Genomic DNA, 16,323 nt, shown 5'->3' with positions numbered 1-16,323 from the left:
ATGCATAAGATCAAGTCAAAAGAAAAGTATCTTGTCTATCTGTTATGGCTGTACAAACACAGCTGTCAACATCAACACACTAATGGGATGTTACCCATCTGACAAAAATAAAAATGCCATAAGTATTTATGTACTGACAATGCAGAAGGAATCCTCTAACATCTATTACAAGCTTATTTCGCCCTTGAACAAAAGAACATTACAGCTCCACCTTAAGCTCACATGAATGTGCGTCTGTTCATTACACAGCCACAGAGAATGTGTCTTTACATGCTCATAAACTGTTATACTGCTGCATGACTTAACACCATGAGCATTTATATGCAAAAAGAACTTTAAATGTACCTCTACCTCTGATATCATTCAGATCTTTCTGGAAATCAAAACAGGCAACACACCAAATGGTTTAAACGGTTTATTAAATATTGCATAATACCGAAGTCACAGCAGTGTATAGTTTATTTTAATATTGTCAATGTAACAGCACTGCAAAATGAAGCAAACAAACCAAACCTGTTGCAGGTTGTGCATCTCAAACTAGTCCATTCTTATGATTATTAATCATTACGTTTAAGCATTGTGTCACACTTTTAGGTACTTGCACAGTACAAATTCTTAGCAAAATGTTCTCCCATCACAGAGACTAGGACTAATGGGAAAACCATGGTTACATTAAATATGTCATGAATACATTTCAGTGATACTCCCACAGAAATGAATGAAAATGAGGCACAATTTCGCATCTAACATAAGGCATTATGATCGTCACAAATGGCAGCGTAATGTTCATATGCGTCAAACTTCCTGTGCTCGGTAATGCTCCACTCTGTGCTTTAGCAAAAAAATCCTTCTGGTAAATAAACCGCTGCAAGTGACAGCAGTCCTTTTTTTATTTTACATATTTACAATCCTTTGTGTGCCATGCTGCCTAATAGTCTGCATTTTTACATATGTATGCATTGAGCCACATTCATATATTCATACATTCATACATCCTGTGAGGTTTTCTGGAGCACGAGACAATCTAGAGTGAGTTGTGTTGTGAATAAATGTATATCAATCCATCAGATAGTTTGTTTCTTTAACACATTCATGCTGGGCCGGAGTTACACAGGAACAAGAATGTTTAGCCAGCAGTGGAGGGAAAAACATGCTTTGTGGTGTAACAAAATACCTGAATATGATATCAGTGCTATACAGGCAAACCCATAATGCAGCGTATTCTCTTGAGAAAACATTCCTTTGCTATTGTTGGCAAAATTGTCAGTGGTGACAGGAAGAAACTCCTTAATTTGTCTCAACAGCAAACACTGATTGCAACTACATTTACATTTTACATTTTAAATTAATGCACTTTGTCAATTGTTAAACTTCATGTATCACTTATGGTAGCCACAAACAGCTTCAAACCATGTTCCAATCAGGTCAATGTTTATCATTGCTGCACAACTGTAGCCAAAACATAATTTAAAAAAAAAACAAAGATATAGTAAACATACACTTTTAGATTTAGTGAGAGCTACTGTTTTATCTTTCAAAACTTCACATTACACTAAAAAGGAAGGCCTTCTGATAGTCTGGCACTGTTTAATTAGACATGTGTGGATTGGGGAAATGATCCGACTTCAGTCTAAAACTGTCTTTAAAGGGACAGTTCACTCAAAAATAAAAAATACATTTTATCTCCCTTAACTGTAATGCTATTCATCATTTCAAATGTAGAGTTTGTGAGATGCGGAGTGATGCAGATTTCGACCGTAAAGATGTCTGCCTTTTCCCTAAATAACAGAACTCGACGGCACTCTTGTGGCGCTCAAAGTGCCAGAAAAATAAAATAGAAAACATCAGACGTAATGTATCCTGTCTTTGCTACTCAAGATTATCCACAGTCCTTATTTGGAGCAGTTTCATGAAGGAACTACTTTCTTTCTACCAAACTACACCCAATAACCGTGTCGCCACGCAGAAGGAAGCAGGAAGCTAGCCTGAAAAGTAAACATAATGGCATCTTCTTTGGCTAAGCTATAAAGTTAGCTAGCTTGGATGAGAGAATGAATCGTGAATCGTCCATTAATAGAGGCAGGCGTAGTGATACGATAGAAAGAAAATAGTTCCTATATGAAACTACAAGGTCTTTAGATTATCTTGAGTAACCGGGTCCAGCTTTTTGGAAAGATACCTTGCTTTTGAGTTTTTGGGCACTTTTAGCACCACAAGCGTGCCATCTCTCTCTCGATTATATTGGAGAGAAGGCAGACATCTTTACAGGTAATGTTTCCAACTCTAGCCCCAAAACCATCTAGATTGATACAGTAAAAAGCATTACAGGTAGGAGGAAAAACCTGCATTTTAGGATTTTGGGGTGAACTTTCCCTTTAAAATAACACTTAGCAATCACCATACAAACTGCATCCCTCCGCAAGCCTGAGCAGGTCGTAACGCGTGCTAAGACTTATTTGCAAGTGCTATTTGACAGCTCTGCTAGAGATTGATGAGCACAGTGCAGCGGTTGACTACAACAAGGAATTTGATGAAAACAGGAGCAGAGAAAAACAATGGCTATCATCTTTCCATCTGTGCGTGTAGAGGATCTATTCTGACATGTGGCGTTTGTTAAGGGACGTGATGGTGCAGGAGATGTGGGAGCTCTGTTCTCGCAGGAAGACGGCTCTGATGCTCTGATAGCAGAACTCAAAGCCATCTTCCAACAGGGAGTTATTGAAGCTCAGAGAGCAGACAGTCAACCCTGTCATCACTGCTGTTTGCTTTAAGCTAACGGTGGCTAACATTCAGGCGATGGCTGAGTGTTTCATGCTCCAATTTGATGGATTTATACAGTGCATGCTGACCTTATTATTTAAATCATTCCACTAACTGTATCCAAGTCATAACATATGAAAATATGTAGCCATATTTGGAAGGCCTCTTAAAGTTTTCTGTACACATTTACATGGCTAAAACATACAATCTCGTCAGTAAGGGCATGGTTAAAATCTGAAAATGCTTAAAAAAAAATCAGTATTTTTATTTTCTAAGACACCTTTTTGGCTTTACTTAAAACATGATTTAGTTCTTTTTGTGATTAATCTACTATTATGTTGTTCGGTGGAATCTCCCTAAATGACCAAACAGGAAGTTAAGTACTACCACGCCTGTCTGTTGTTGCGCTGGAGCAAAGCGTTTACCACCAGCTACCTTACAGGCTTCACCCATCAGCAAACACCTCTATTAAATGACAAATAAATAGATTCTGAAAATATAGGATGTGCACATAAATCTCTTCACTTTTATCAGACATGCAACACAGTCCTGTATTTGTGTTTGCTGTGGTTACTTGGAAAAAGAGAAGTATTAATCGTAATATATAACAACCTTTAAATAGAAAATAAAGGCAATACTGAACTGGTATCTATAGCTTAAGGTTACACCGAGTTGTAATGATTGAGATGTTCTGAAAATACTGACTTCTTGATGATTCATGAAATGTAACAGAAAGTAAAAGGTCATCAAACACAAGGCTGATTATTTAAACTTCAAGAGGACACTCATTTTAAGTCATTTTCTCAGATCTAAAGTAACATTTCCTGTTGGACACGTATATCAAATTCATACATATATTGATCCAAACACTGTAGGTTTTCTTCTGGAAGCAGAGGCATGGTTTGTACTTAGCTAATCATAATAAACGCCTCTGTTCCTGAAAGGTAGCTCATGACAAACAGCTCCAAACACACGTCCCATAAAATTACATTCTGAATCCTCCCAAGTTGCGTTCATGAAATAAGATCCACTCTTTAATCCATACTCTGCTCTGCTGCCGGCCTCCGGACTGACGTGCTACGTGAACACTCGTACTGTAGATTACATGGACAACATGGAAGCTATTATCTGTACAATAAAAGCTACTTTGTGGTAGATTTTCACGGAGAAATTCCGCATGTGGAGATGGACGATTTCTGTCAAGAAGTGTGTAAATTGTGCTCAAGGTGTACACCGTGCTGAGGTCTAGGCAGTGAGCGGCCTCTCTCTCCGCCCCCCCACAGTCTGACATACCTCAGGCCGAACCGATCACTTTCCCAGACAAAATGGATTCGCCCGGCTAAATGACTTTGCTAACCAACAGCCATGCGCGATAGTAATGACTTCCAAAGCTTCACAGGCCACCATGTGTTACAGCCAACATCTTTACAGTTTCACCTCCTTCACGTAATTCCCGGGGAAAGTCCCAAACAGTTTCGTCCTCTTTGAGGTACCTGGAGAGAAAAAGAAAGAGAAACATGGGTCAGGCAAAAGATAGTCAAAGGATATTTTTCTCAGATTAAATTAAAAAAACGTTTAAACTGGTTATTATACAGTATCAATTGAACACTGATGTCTGTCTATATGACCAACACAAGCTAACAAGATCATCAGCAAGAAGATTGGCTACTTCTATTCAGATATTCTAAACGCCTGTCACTGGGTCAGTTTATAGAGAGCAATACATTACCAGTTACCCTATTATGCTAATGTTCAGCTTTATTATTGTATGTTGTGCTTCTATTGTGACATGTCTCATGCTTTAATGTGAAAAGCTCTTTATTTTTCAAATACGGCCTGTGTTGCAGCACCTCTTTTCACCCTCTATGGAGAGAAATCTGTAGGATTATAGCCTTTGCAGACCATTTACATGCATAACAACCTATTTAACACACTACAGGAAAGGGTAAACCCCAAAAGGTTAAATTAGTCCCCTTTAAAAGGAAGCAGGAGGAGATTTTTCATTAGGGATTCTTATTTTTGACATTATATATTTTGGTTATGGCTGTTACTGGGACAGAATCAGCAGAGATACAAAAAAGGGGACCATGAGAGAAAACAGATGGAGAAAATTGGGATTTGGAAGGATTCAGAACCATGTCTTTTTTCCACTAGACTGGTATGTAATATGTCACCAGATGAAGATCTTAACGACACATCCAGAGAAAACACTTCTGATTTTGAACACAGGGGGAGTCAAGATCAAAACAAAATAAAAGTTCCTTTGGTTGCTTTAGGCATATCTAAAATTAAGTGCAAAGCCTTATGTACATTGCACTCAATCCTGTGCTGTCATTCTCTAGAAACCCTATATGGAAGGATGTGACATGGTGTAAACGACTCTACTTCTGCCCTGAGCATGCACATAGCACGTGTACAGTCCTTTGCTGTCATTCAGCAGAAACCCTATACAGATTAATGTGACACAGCGAGTGTAACTGCGTCTCTGAGGAATGTTTCCCGAGGGCCTGCAGGCACATACCGACAAACCAACCGTCATCGCACTTCTCCATGACGCTGACGAGATCTCCCTCATGCAGCTCCAGCTCGTCTTCATTCTGAGGAACGTAACTGTACAGGGCCTGGAAACTGGAGCAGGACGCAAGGAAACATGTTGCAAATATGACAAATCATAAAATGTAAAAACTGAAATTAAATAACAAAAAGAAACATGTTGTGTAAGTGAAATACAGATGTACTCACATTCCACAGCTCAGACGGTTGGGCTCCGGGCTGCTGCTGTGGGACAGGGGTTGCTGGGAAATGATGAGAGATTGTTTACTGGGGTGGGGGTGCAGTCGATTGACAGAGTCATGAGGGTGGTGGGACAGGTTGCTGCAATACCTCACCGAGGTCTCAGCTATATTCAAGATCTCATTACACACTGCCTCCTAGTAGGTGAAGTCGTCAGAGAAAGACAGACAGCGGCCCCAAAGGAGTCCAGTTAGGAGGCCCCCGAGGTGGGGGAAGTGAGGAGTTAGAGAGGGGGGGAGGGATGGGGGGGCGAAGGGCGAGACAGGAAGGTAGGCCCAGTAAGTAGCAAGGCAGAAAAGGAAGTGATCCGTTAAAACCCGGGAGAGAAAGCAGAGGAGACGTTGGTGGAGCCCAGGAGGAGAGGCATGAAAAGAGCATGTAGACAGGAAACATGAAATATTAGTTCACTTTTTTACAGGATACCATTCATTACGAACATGCAGTGTTAGGGGGAAGGTGATAGGTACAGCTAACAGGAAATAGCTTGGGTAAATATACTCATGGAAACTTTGTCTGTCCATTCAATATGAAGCTCAAATGAATAGCCAGTTAGATGAGCTTAGCATAAAGACTGAAAACTGGTGGAAAGAATGTGAAGTACTGTAACGATTTGCAGTTTAACAGGGAGTTGTGTGTTTGGTGAGTGCCAATATTGCAAACTAAGTCACTTTTAAGACCCTTCTAGGGTCTTTCATGTTTAGGTGTGTACCAGTTAACCTCCAAATCCAATGTTTTTTGTAAAAATAAACAAACAGAAAACCAATGAACATGTTATGATAATTTCAAAACTATAGTGGCACTGATAGTTGAATTCTATAAAATATGGACAAAAGCAAGGTTAGCTGTATCCCTGTTTTCAGTTATGCTAAGCTAACCACTACTTCCAGCTTTGTACTGAAATACAAAATGAAGACGACATAATGAAAGTTAAGGATGATATGAGTTATATGAAAGGTGATGGGTTAAAAGGTTATTATACAGATTATGAAGTCATTTAGCAAACTATAAAATACTTTTGTAAATCTACAGTAGAGGTCTAAGAAAACTGCTCCGCCTTACCGCTAACGAGTTGACATTGTTGTTGTCTTGGATGTCAAACAGCATCACAGGGCTTCTGGAGCTGCGTCCATGATGTTCAGCCTCATTCCTCACAAACTGCAACACAAAATAAGTCAAATCAGCAAGGACATTACAAAATAAAAGGTTTCCTCTAAAGCTCCGCACCATGTATCCACCTGCTGTAAACATCATCATACTTGAGGTTACAGTCAGGTTGCATTGTAGGTGAACATTTCAACCTCGCAGCAGCTTTTGAAACACAAGCTAACATGTGAAACCTATAAATACTAACTAATAAATATGTCACTGTCCTAAATAAACTTCCAAACTCCAATGGCATCACACCTCTTCAAGGCACAACAACAACATGCAACCAAAGACTGGATTTTATGAAGAGGAAGACACTTGAGCTCTCAAATAAATCCTTTTAATGCCAGAAAAATAGCTCCCATTACATTCCTCTTATAGCTAAGAAACCTAAAACGTACTATATAAACACTGAAAGAAACTGTAAAACACTTGCATGTTAGTAGTGAACACTCCATAACAACAACATGCAGACTTGCAGCTTTAAGCCGTGTGCTTATTCTGTCTCCATATTCATCCTAAAATCAACTTCTGGTTACATCTAAGAGTTAGTCCAATTTCCACACACAGATATCAGCTTCAGTACTTCATCAAACATCTTATTAGAGAATTACACTGTGGCCAAAGCCCATGATGCAACACTGCACACCATGCGGAAGATACCTCTGCAGGGCTATTTCGCCTGCTGCCCGGGGCTGCGTGGCCCCTGTCCCCCTCTGTGCCTTCCCCCTCTGTCAACTCCTTCTCCCCCCTCAACCAGCCCTCCAGCACCGGCCCTCCGCAGGGGCTCATGCTGGGACGGAAGCGAAGAAAGTCCTCCCCCTGAGGCGGGGTGAACGTGAGGAAGGGAGTGGTGGAGTTGGGTCTGGGCGGGTAAGGCGGGGGGAGAGGGGAGGCGGATGGGGAGGCCATGGGTGAGATACCGTATGGGCTGCCGCTGATGAGGGGCACAGGGCTGGCGGAGTAGGGCGGGGGCAGGTACTCGCCGCAGCGATATGACACGGTGGGCAGCGGCGGCAGGGGAGGGGTGGGTGCGGCGGGGGGGCTCCCGCCTCCCACAGTCAGGGAGATCCACTCAGAGGAGATAGCGTGGACCTCGGGGGACACAGAGCGGCGGGGGGAGCGAGGGAGGGGCAGGGGGGAGGTGGTCAGACGATTACGGTACAGCTTATAAGAGCAACGTTGGAGGAGATGGAAACGAAGAGGGGATGAGAGGAAGAAAAGGAAACGGAAGGTGAACAAATATTTAAATTAAAAGGGGGGGTCATGGTGAACATAGAAGAGAATTCACAGATTTACAGATTTGATTCCCACTCTTAATGTACCCGTAGGGTTCCTTACCTGAGGGGAAGCATTCAGGCTGCGCTGTGGCGACTGGCTGACAGGAGGGTCCAGGTAGTCCACGCCATTTTTGATGCGGGGTCGTTTGTTCACTTCTACGTATGTGACGGGGAAGATGCCTTGGCGGTTGGTGCCAGCGATTTTCCCTTCATACCAGTTTTCATCAACTCTGCGAATCAGCGTGATCCTCTCCCCCTGCAGGCGCATATTTGTTGGTTGAGAAACATGAGTAACAAAGGATAAAAGCATCTAGATGTATACAAAAATCCTGAAAGTTCCTTAAATTTGTTTCTGATTGCTCTTCTTCCCCCCTCCATACCTTTCTGAAAGACATTTCCACCACCGTGTCCCCGTTGAAGTTGAAGCGTGCGAGAGCCTCTCCGTATTCCAGTACCTGCACTTGGGCACTCTTCTTTGGCTGGGCCTTCTCTGTGGGGGGAAGGAGCTGAAGAAAGCAAGAAATAACGCAAGTGATTACTGAGTAAGAAAATCAGAAGAGAACACATTGTGCAGCAGAGTGATTATGCAAGACATCTCCAACACTGCAATCGGGTAATACAAATGATATCTATGGTGAAATAAATGTTAATGATGAACTGAGAGAAACACTATTTAAAAAACGTAGTTGCTCTTCTTACATACCTCTACGTAACTCTGAGGGAAAATGCCAACTCTTCCGTGGTGTTCCCCTTCATACCAGTTTTGATCCACCTGTCGAATAATGAAGATGATGTCTCCCTTCTGAAACGGTAACTCCCTAGAAATGTTCCAAAGAGATTAGTTAGTCACGTGTAATGAAAAAAGTACCATACAGTTTTACGTAAAAATGCAGCAGTCCCGGCGTCGTATTTGCACTTTGATGCTACATAGATACTAAGGCAAATCCAATACATATATACCTCAAACACGTGTTATATAGAACATCTTTGATTGGCCCACATATAAACCAATCGCTATTCAAAAGACATCACGCAAGCAAGTTTGTGTGCATTGCACTCTGCGGCTTTTCTGGAGTTCTTCTGAGTTTGGTGATTATGATTCTACTATGCTGCTGAACAGTGTTTTCCTGCGATTGTATGATCTGGCATAGTTTTGTCAGATGTAACCCCGCCTATAAGATACATTTGAATACAAGACAATCATTATTTCAGCAAGGTCTGCACAATTGTAAAATCTACTAAAGATGCTCATATAATAGCAGCATCTTAAATACCTTTAGTCGTCATGCAATGACACTCAACATCTCTGCAACAAAAACATTTTTCGTGAGGCTCTTAAAAGATTACTCACTTTAGAGTTTCAGCTCTGAAGTCGAAGCGAGCCATAGCTGGAGTTCTCTGAAAAGATATATAATAAAAATTATTCACTCACTTAAAATGTCCAACATCATACCTGCAGATTCTATTGTTAAAATCGTAAAGTCAGTTTAAAGACTGAACCCTATTATTCCATTACATCTTTGTCACTTTTTGGTAACTATACTATGATGTTTGTGTATTGGGAAAATATTTTCAAGGAATGTGTTGTGAGCTGTAAATCTGCCTCAGTTGTCCTTCCTGTGCCCCGTGAGAACATTCATATTCTCACGGGGCACAGGAATGAGGTGCTTGTGACTGACTGGGTTACTTGTCCTCTGGAGCATGCCCAGTAAGAAACTACCGGGGGTTGTTTACTGTGAGGCCGGTCTGCCAAGGGAGCAGGCACACCTCAGTAAACACAACAAGGTTGCAACTGATACCAGTGACATGGAAATAGAAAAATAGAGTAGAGAGTACTTTTTATGTGCAAAAGGCAGACATTTGTCTTTTTATCTCCCAAACGGTACATTTAAGCTGCAGTTTGTAACTTTAATAAAGCTTTTTGGACATATACTGTATGACCAAAGCTGTCACTACATTCTGACGATGTTGCACGAGGCAGATAATCTATGTACTAAAAACTAAATACAGGGGATATTGAAGTGTTCATGAAATGGACTTTACTGTCTCATGTTGAAGCTGTATTTGATTTTTTGGAAAATATTGGGGACAATGTAAAACACAATCTCAATGGTGAGGACTAAATCAAGGTTTTAAAAAAAAAGAAACAGCTAAGATATGTATCTGGTAAACAGTGTGTAGTCTGGATATTTAGTGATAAATTCACCAACTCATATTTTGGTTTCCATCACTGCTCTCCTGCCTGTGAGTTTTTGACCCAGAAGAGAAAGCCATCTGTGTCTGTAGGAACCCCTCTGTCAACCCCCCACACCCTGACTCACACGCAAACTGACAAAGCATCTGCTGCTTTTTTCCTGCTTACACAAAGATAAGAGACGGCCCTGCATTGTACCTCTACGCCTGATTTCCTCTTCTCCGTGTTATCTGTGATGTTGAGCAGGTCACCGAAGCGCTCGTTGGTGATGAACTGGTGGTGCGTCGGGACATTGCCTGTGTGTCGTCTTGACGCCGTGTCGGCCTCTTCCTGTTCCCGCTTCAGCCGCCGCTGCTCCTCCAAGATTTTCTGTCAGGAAACCAGACGGAAGTGTTTGTTCCCTGCAGATATGGGTCTCCTCTGCTCTTTTATTCATTAGACACACTCTTTGTTATGTATAATAAATGATTTCCTCATTCATAACACAGCTCTTTTGAATGGGGTGTTATTTAGGAAAGTTTGGCTTAAGTTTAAAAAAGTTTACCTCTTTGTCCCCATGACGCCTCCGCATTACTTCATCCTGGCTCTCCCCGAGAACTGGGGAAGAGTCTGAAACAGAGACAGAAAGAAGATTACGCTGTGAAGATTTTTACTCTATAGGCAAAAACATCAACAAAAACAAATGTTTTCAAATAGAAGATGATGATATTGCAGTCAACTCCTTAACTCAGATGAAAAAAACAAGACAATAAATACAACTATGCATGCCTTGAATGAACACCATAATCTCAAAAGAAAAGCACACACACACATCCAAAAAGCCAAATGTATTCCTGCATGCACGTAGTAATGAACACAGAATGATCCGATGTGTGTTCATGGAAAAATAAAATGCAGGAAAGGAAAATATGAGACCTACTGTGTCTCGGCCAAAGGAAAAACATGACATTACTGATCAACCAACCATCCGTTAGTTTACTGAAGTTTAGCTAGATATCTCCATGACTTAATTTGTCCCCCACACAACCAAAGATGTTTCATTCTGTTCCCTAACTAGTAACTATCAATGGCTCAGGTTTGTGTCTGATGCGAAAAGAAATCCAATCAGGGAACATCCTGTCATGGTGAAAGAATGAAAGATGGCAGATGTAAGTTGTTCCCAAAACAGAAAAATAAAAACAGATACATACATGGTGAGACATCAATTTGAGAGAGCGTATGCAATGTTATAATGAAATATCCCGCTTAAACATTACAGAGGAATGCTCAGAGTTTAAGGCAAAGCTTTTACAATTTGATGTAATGAACAAATGACTCATTGTAGATGTTAAAGAAGGAAAAAAAACACTTTCCATCTACTTTTATCTCACACCCGTAATGATGCAATAAAACAGATTTGCAATAAAACACAATTGCTTTTGTGTCGATGTAATGCTTATGCAGGCACTAGCACTCTTGCATACAACTCAAATCTGATGTCACCAGGAGATATATACATTACCAAAAGCTGCCTGAACCTCCTACAGTCACTGAGGGGTTTTGATGCGTTTGAGGGGACCGTACTCATTCAAGTGAAAGATGGGAGAGCACCAAACAGCACACTGACACAATGAGATGGAGAGGCTTTCTTGTCACTTTGTAAACACGGCACACAGACTACAGATGGAGGGGAGGGGGGGGGGGGGGGGGGTGGCGGCGTCACTTTGTGGAGAAAAAAGGGACACAAGGTGAAGAGAGAGTCGAGATAAATGAGAGATCACAGAAAGGGGGGGGAGAGTGGTGAAGGGATGGAGATAGCAACCTCTGCGGTGAGCGGCCGGCGGCTGCAGGAGGTTCCCGTTGGCGTCCAAGCCCTGCCCGTTACTCAGATGGTCCGTGGGGCTCCCCTCCCCGTTCCCCAGCCTCTCCAGGACCTCTAGGGAGGACAGGCGCTGGGGGATCAGGGGCCTGGGCTCGGGGGGAAAAGCGCTGGGCCTCTGGGTGCTCGTTGTCACCTTGGTGGCTAACAGGGTCCTACGACTTTGGTGGGATTGCAGGTTCTTCCGTAACCTGAAAGGAGCGGGGCCCATGAGCAGGAGGTTCCCGGGCAGCGTGGTCTTCTTCTCCACAGGGGGCGGCCTCTCCTGTTGGCTGGTGGCCTGCTGCCTCTCGTGCCTGAGGATGGTGGTGAAGCGGGTGTAGGAGGCGGGGCAAGAGCCTTTGCATTTGCTGGGTTTGAGGAGTTGATTGTTGAGGTGGTGTAGCAAGTGGTGGTGGTGGAGATGGTTGTGTTGCGGAGATGCTGGAAGCTGCATGGAGGGACTCTTTGATACATGTTGGTGAATCAGTTCTGGGGCTTTACTGAGGATCTGCTCGACCTCCTCCTCAGTGTTAGAGGGTGAATCACTCCTGACATGTCCTTCCTGTGAGGAGGCGCTCACATCGCCCGGTGACACGGTCTCCTCCTCACATCTCTTGCCCTCTGCCTCCACTGGGGTGCAGCGGTCCATCTGGGTGGCGTCAGTTACCAAAAGGGACTCCGCTGACACTGCAGAGGCCATGAAGAGCTGGGCGGTGCTGTGGTCGGGGCTGTGGCCGGAGTTCAGGGTGGGCATGGAGGAGGAGCGGCTGGGCGCGGAGCTGGACCGCTGGATGATCATTTCAAACTCGCTGACCCGTGACGACACTGCCTCCCGTGGAATGTCATCCCCGTCATCCGCCTCTGACCTTTCACCCCCCTCGGCTTTTGACTTCTCGAAAAGAGAGGCCAGGTTGCGGACGCTGCCGTTGGGGCTGCAGCCGGCCGAGCTGGGCCGCTGGATGTGGTGCATGCTCTTGTACAGGCTGGAGAACTCTGAAGCGCCCCTCCTGATTGCGGGGGAAACATTCCTGAAGCGGTCCCCGCACTCTGAGCTGGAGTCTGCATAATGCTCGCTCTCCCTTTCCTCTGCTCCGGAAAAGTCTGTGTCACAGGGCCCCGTGTACAGCTCCTCACAGCTGTGGGCCTTTGGGTGCCGGACAGCTTTAGTCCTGCTCTCCTGACTGTCACCACTGGGCGGCAGCAGCTTGGGCTTGAATTTAGAGGGCAGGATTTGGGGTATGCAGGCTTTGGCAGCAGAAAGAGGCTTCATACTCTTACACTGGCTACCTATTGCATTACTGGCAAGAACCGATCGACTATTTACAGAGGAGCAGGGTGAAATTATATAGCCATTCCCACCTTTATAATCCACTGGCAAGCATGCAGGACAACAGAATAAACAACATATTAGATTACAATGGTCACAGGATCACACACACTAGAACATAGTCAGCCACATTTCTAAAGTAAAGTCTGAGTTACATTAAAAGTAGATGAGAAGAGAAAGCACACTTGATGCTTTGTGCATCAAGTTAGAGATGTTAGACAGCGTGGTGCTGCAGTGAAGAATTGCTTTGTAAAAATGAAACAAGGGGAAATGTAGTGTCTAACACATTCTTGCAATATCAATATCACTGTTAACAGAAATATGATAAGTGGAACATAAAGTATTAAAACAGCAATATGCCATGAAATGTTATGTGATGTTGGAGGTCGTATAGGAACACGGACTGCGGTATCAGTACACTTAACAACAAAAGAAATACAATCATTTCAATCTTTTCTGCGTCTTATTCATATTTTTTTCCGCAACATGACACCTGACTGTCCCTCTTTAACCTCCTACATATATTCTTCTTCTACTTTTAGAAATAAGACAGGCGGCTGCAGTGATAAATGCCCTGTAGCGCCCCTGTTAATACACTGCTCCCCTACACGGTCGTAAATTAAAAATGTATCCTGAGTCAACCTGCCCAGTAAAATATGACTGTCAAACCAAAATACTCCCCTCAGTTCCTATATGCAGTCTATGATCAGTTCCTCCCGATTGTACACTCGTGACAGCACCACAGATGGAACCTGGAAGTGACACAACACTTTCACATGCTGTGGGACACTTCTGACCCATCTGTCATATCTACCAGAAAAAACACACACTGAGGAAGTAAACTAGATATACTACGGCACTGCACGTAGGGAGTCTGATAAGCCCTTGAGGAAGCTCAGCTCTTCAAAGGACAAAGAATAAAACTGATGTTTTCTTAATTCAGGAGCACAAGACAGAAACACATGATGAAGTGTTTGGTTTCTAGCACTTTGGGCAGAATGCTAATAAAGGAGCGTGCTAGTCAGTTGACTGTGCCCAGTGCACTGAATATTCCTACTTTAACTGGTTAAAGCAACTGTCTTTATACATCTTTGTTTTGTGGAAATGTACAAAACCTTTTCTCGGAGTGGACAGTTTTTAAAGTGACATCTGCTGCGTGTCTTCCTAGACGTAATGTAATGTAATGACATGTAATGAGTCACACTGTCCCTTCCTTTATCTACCTTACATCTCTCCTCCCCCAGCGTTTCTCTCCCCGGCCATGTGCGCAGGCATTCCAGCCTCTGACCTCACTCTGACAGCTGACTTCCTCATGCCTTCCCACCCTCTTTGTCCCTCCTGTTTATCTCACCCCTGTCTGTTTATCTCACCCGACCCTCCTCATCCATCCCCTCTCTGGCCCTCCGCTCCCTGGCGCTGGAACGCTCTGGAGTCTTGCCCTAAGCCTGCCTAGCGACTGGCGGGTCACAACTGGAGCAAGAGGTGAGGGTGGGAGGGGGTCGGTGGGGGAAACTCTCCAAGGTTAGCTTCCATCGACTTAGCGGGACAACCTCACTCCCTCAGTGAGTTTTCCAAAGCAGATGGTCGGTATTTGTTTGATGGAAACCAATAATAAATCAAAAGAAGCTGCAGGGGCGAATGAATGCTTCGATGCTGTGAGGTCTGGGAGCAAAAGAAAAATGTGTGGATTCCAATGGAAAGGTAAACGGAAACACATGTATCCCTGTCTGAGCGGCTCGACGTGTCCGCTGCTAATTGGTTCTGACTCAGCAGGAAAGACCTTTAATGGCCCGCTGTCCGGTCTAGCCTCCACATCCATAAACATGCACACACCTGTTCACTGGCCACATGTACGAAGTGGCTCTTGTCTTACCTTTAGAGGAGGAGGAGCTGGCTTGGCGCTTGTTTAGGGCCCGTAGACCTTGTAAGGGGATGTCGCCGCCCTCCAGGACACTCTTGTAAACATGGCGTTCGCATTCTGGAGCGCCGGGCTCACTCGAGGATGATCCTCCGTCCTTCTCCACCTCGCTGTGTCCAGACTTGCTCGAGGAGCTAGACAGCGGTGAGAGGAACGCAGACAGCTAGTTAAACACAGTCAAATTCATTCAAAGGAGTTCAGTTACATGTGTTTTATGATAACCAGAGGCACACACATTGGGTAACGAGCTCTCATGTGGTTCTTGTTTAGCATATCTTGAGGTAATTCCTGGCTTAGCAGACTTGTGGGAGACAGAGTAATCAGAAACAGACAAACTCGAGCAAGAAAAGTGCAGAATTGGGAGGCTGTTGAGAGAAGGCATTAGCTACCACACATATCTTGGCATTCCAGGGAGGCCAAAGGGACACATTTCTAAAAATATTCTCTGAACATTCCCACATGGTGCTTCAGCTCCTGCCATGCACCTGTACAACTGTCAGGTTTACTCTCTTTCACATGCCGCTCACGTGTTGCTCACGCTGCTCCTTTTATTTGTGCAGACAAACACGGCTGTTAAACTGACCGACTCAGGTATCATCTAAAAAAACAACACATTTTCACTTGCGTCAGGAAATGTATTTTCCAAATGTTTTTTTACATCTGCAGTTTTGCCAAGTCGGAGTCTTTCCAAGCTTGCACAAATGTATGGATACATTACTCGCCTTGTTCACGACCTCGACACAAAAAGCTCTTTCATAGCTGTGTGAGCGCACGGCTGACTGCAGAGAGCCGTTAAAATCATGTTGGTTCTAGGTCACTTTTAAGAATTCACATAAATGCTAGACAGGAAGTCAGCAGGACAGGAGCCATGCGAGGTGTAAGGACAATCTCTTGGGAAGGTTCAGGTTAAATCGACAGTATGCCGCCTGAATGCTATAATTAACTGTAATGTTTATCTGGAATGATGAGGAGCTCATTTAAATGCCAGTGGCTGAGCATGGACTATCACCACAGCTTTTATTGTGAGGCCATACAAACAATTTGCGATCACTAAGCAACGCCTGA

The 16,323-nt window shown here is 43.6% G+C and overlaps 1 protein-coding gene across 1 annotated transcript in view; it reads right to left on the bottom strand.

Annotated features, from left to right (window-relative positions):
- Nucleotides 1-401: 401 nt before the first annotated feature.
- Nucleotides 402-16,323, bottom strand: part of LOC117499536 (sorbin and SH3 domain-containing protein 1) — a 47,310-nt gene continuing 31,388 nt past the window's right edge. The window contains exons 16-28 of the mRNA XM_034151974.1: nucleotides 15,214-15,392; nucleotides 11,975-13,384; nucleotides 10,718-10,782; nucleotides 10,372-10,542; nucleotides 9,331-9,377; nucleotides 8,683-8,797; nucleotides 8,360-8,485; nucleotides 8,041-8,235; nucleotides 7,363-7,866; nucleotides 6,613-6,708; nucleotides 5,503-5,690; nucleotides 5,282-5,388; nucleotides 402-4,253 (exon numbers count right to left, since the gene is read on the bottom strand). Of these exons, the coding sequence (XP_034007865.1) occupies nucleotides 4,186-4,253; nucleotides 5,282-5,388; nucleotides 5,503-5,690; nucleotides 6,613-6,708; nucleotides 7,363-7,866; nucleotides 8,041-8,235; nucleotides 8,360-8,485; nucleotides 8,683-8,797; nucleotides 9,331-9,377; nucleotides 10,372-10,542; nucleotides 10,718-10,782; nucleotides 11,975-13,384; nucleotides 15,214-15,392 (3,271 nt within the window). The 3' untranslated portion in view covers nucleotides 402-4,185. The remainder of the gene's footprint in view (nucleotides 4,254-5,281; nucleotides 5,389-5,502; nucleotides 5,691-6,612; nucleotides 6,709-7,362; nucleotides 7,867-8,040; nucleotides 8,236-8,359; nucleotides 8,486-8,682; nucleotides 8,798-9,330; nucleotides 9,378-10,371; nucleotides 10,543-10,717; nucleotides 10,783-11,974; nucleotides 13,385-15,213; nucleotides 15,393-16,323) is intronic.

This window comes from Trematomus bernacchii, unplaced genomic scaffold (assembly GCF_902827165.1).
Source record: "Trematomus bernacchii unplaced genomic scaffold, fTreBer1.1, whole genome shotgun sequence".
In the NCBI taxonomy this organism is placed as follows: Eukaryota; Metazoa; Chordata; class Actinopteri; order Perciformes; family Nototheniidae; genus Trematomus; species Trematomus bernacchii.
Note: the sequence above shows the minus strand (reverse complement) of the source record. Positions and strands in the feature narration are given on the sequence as shown.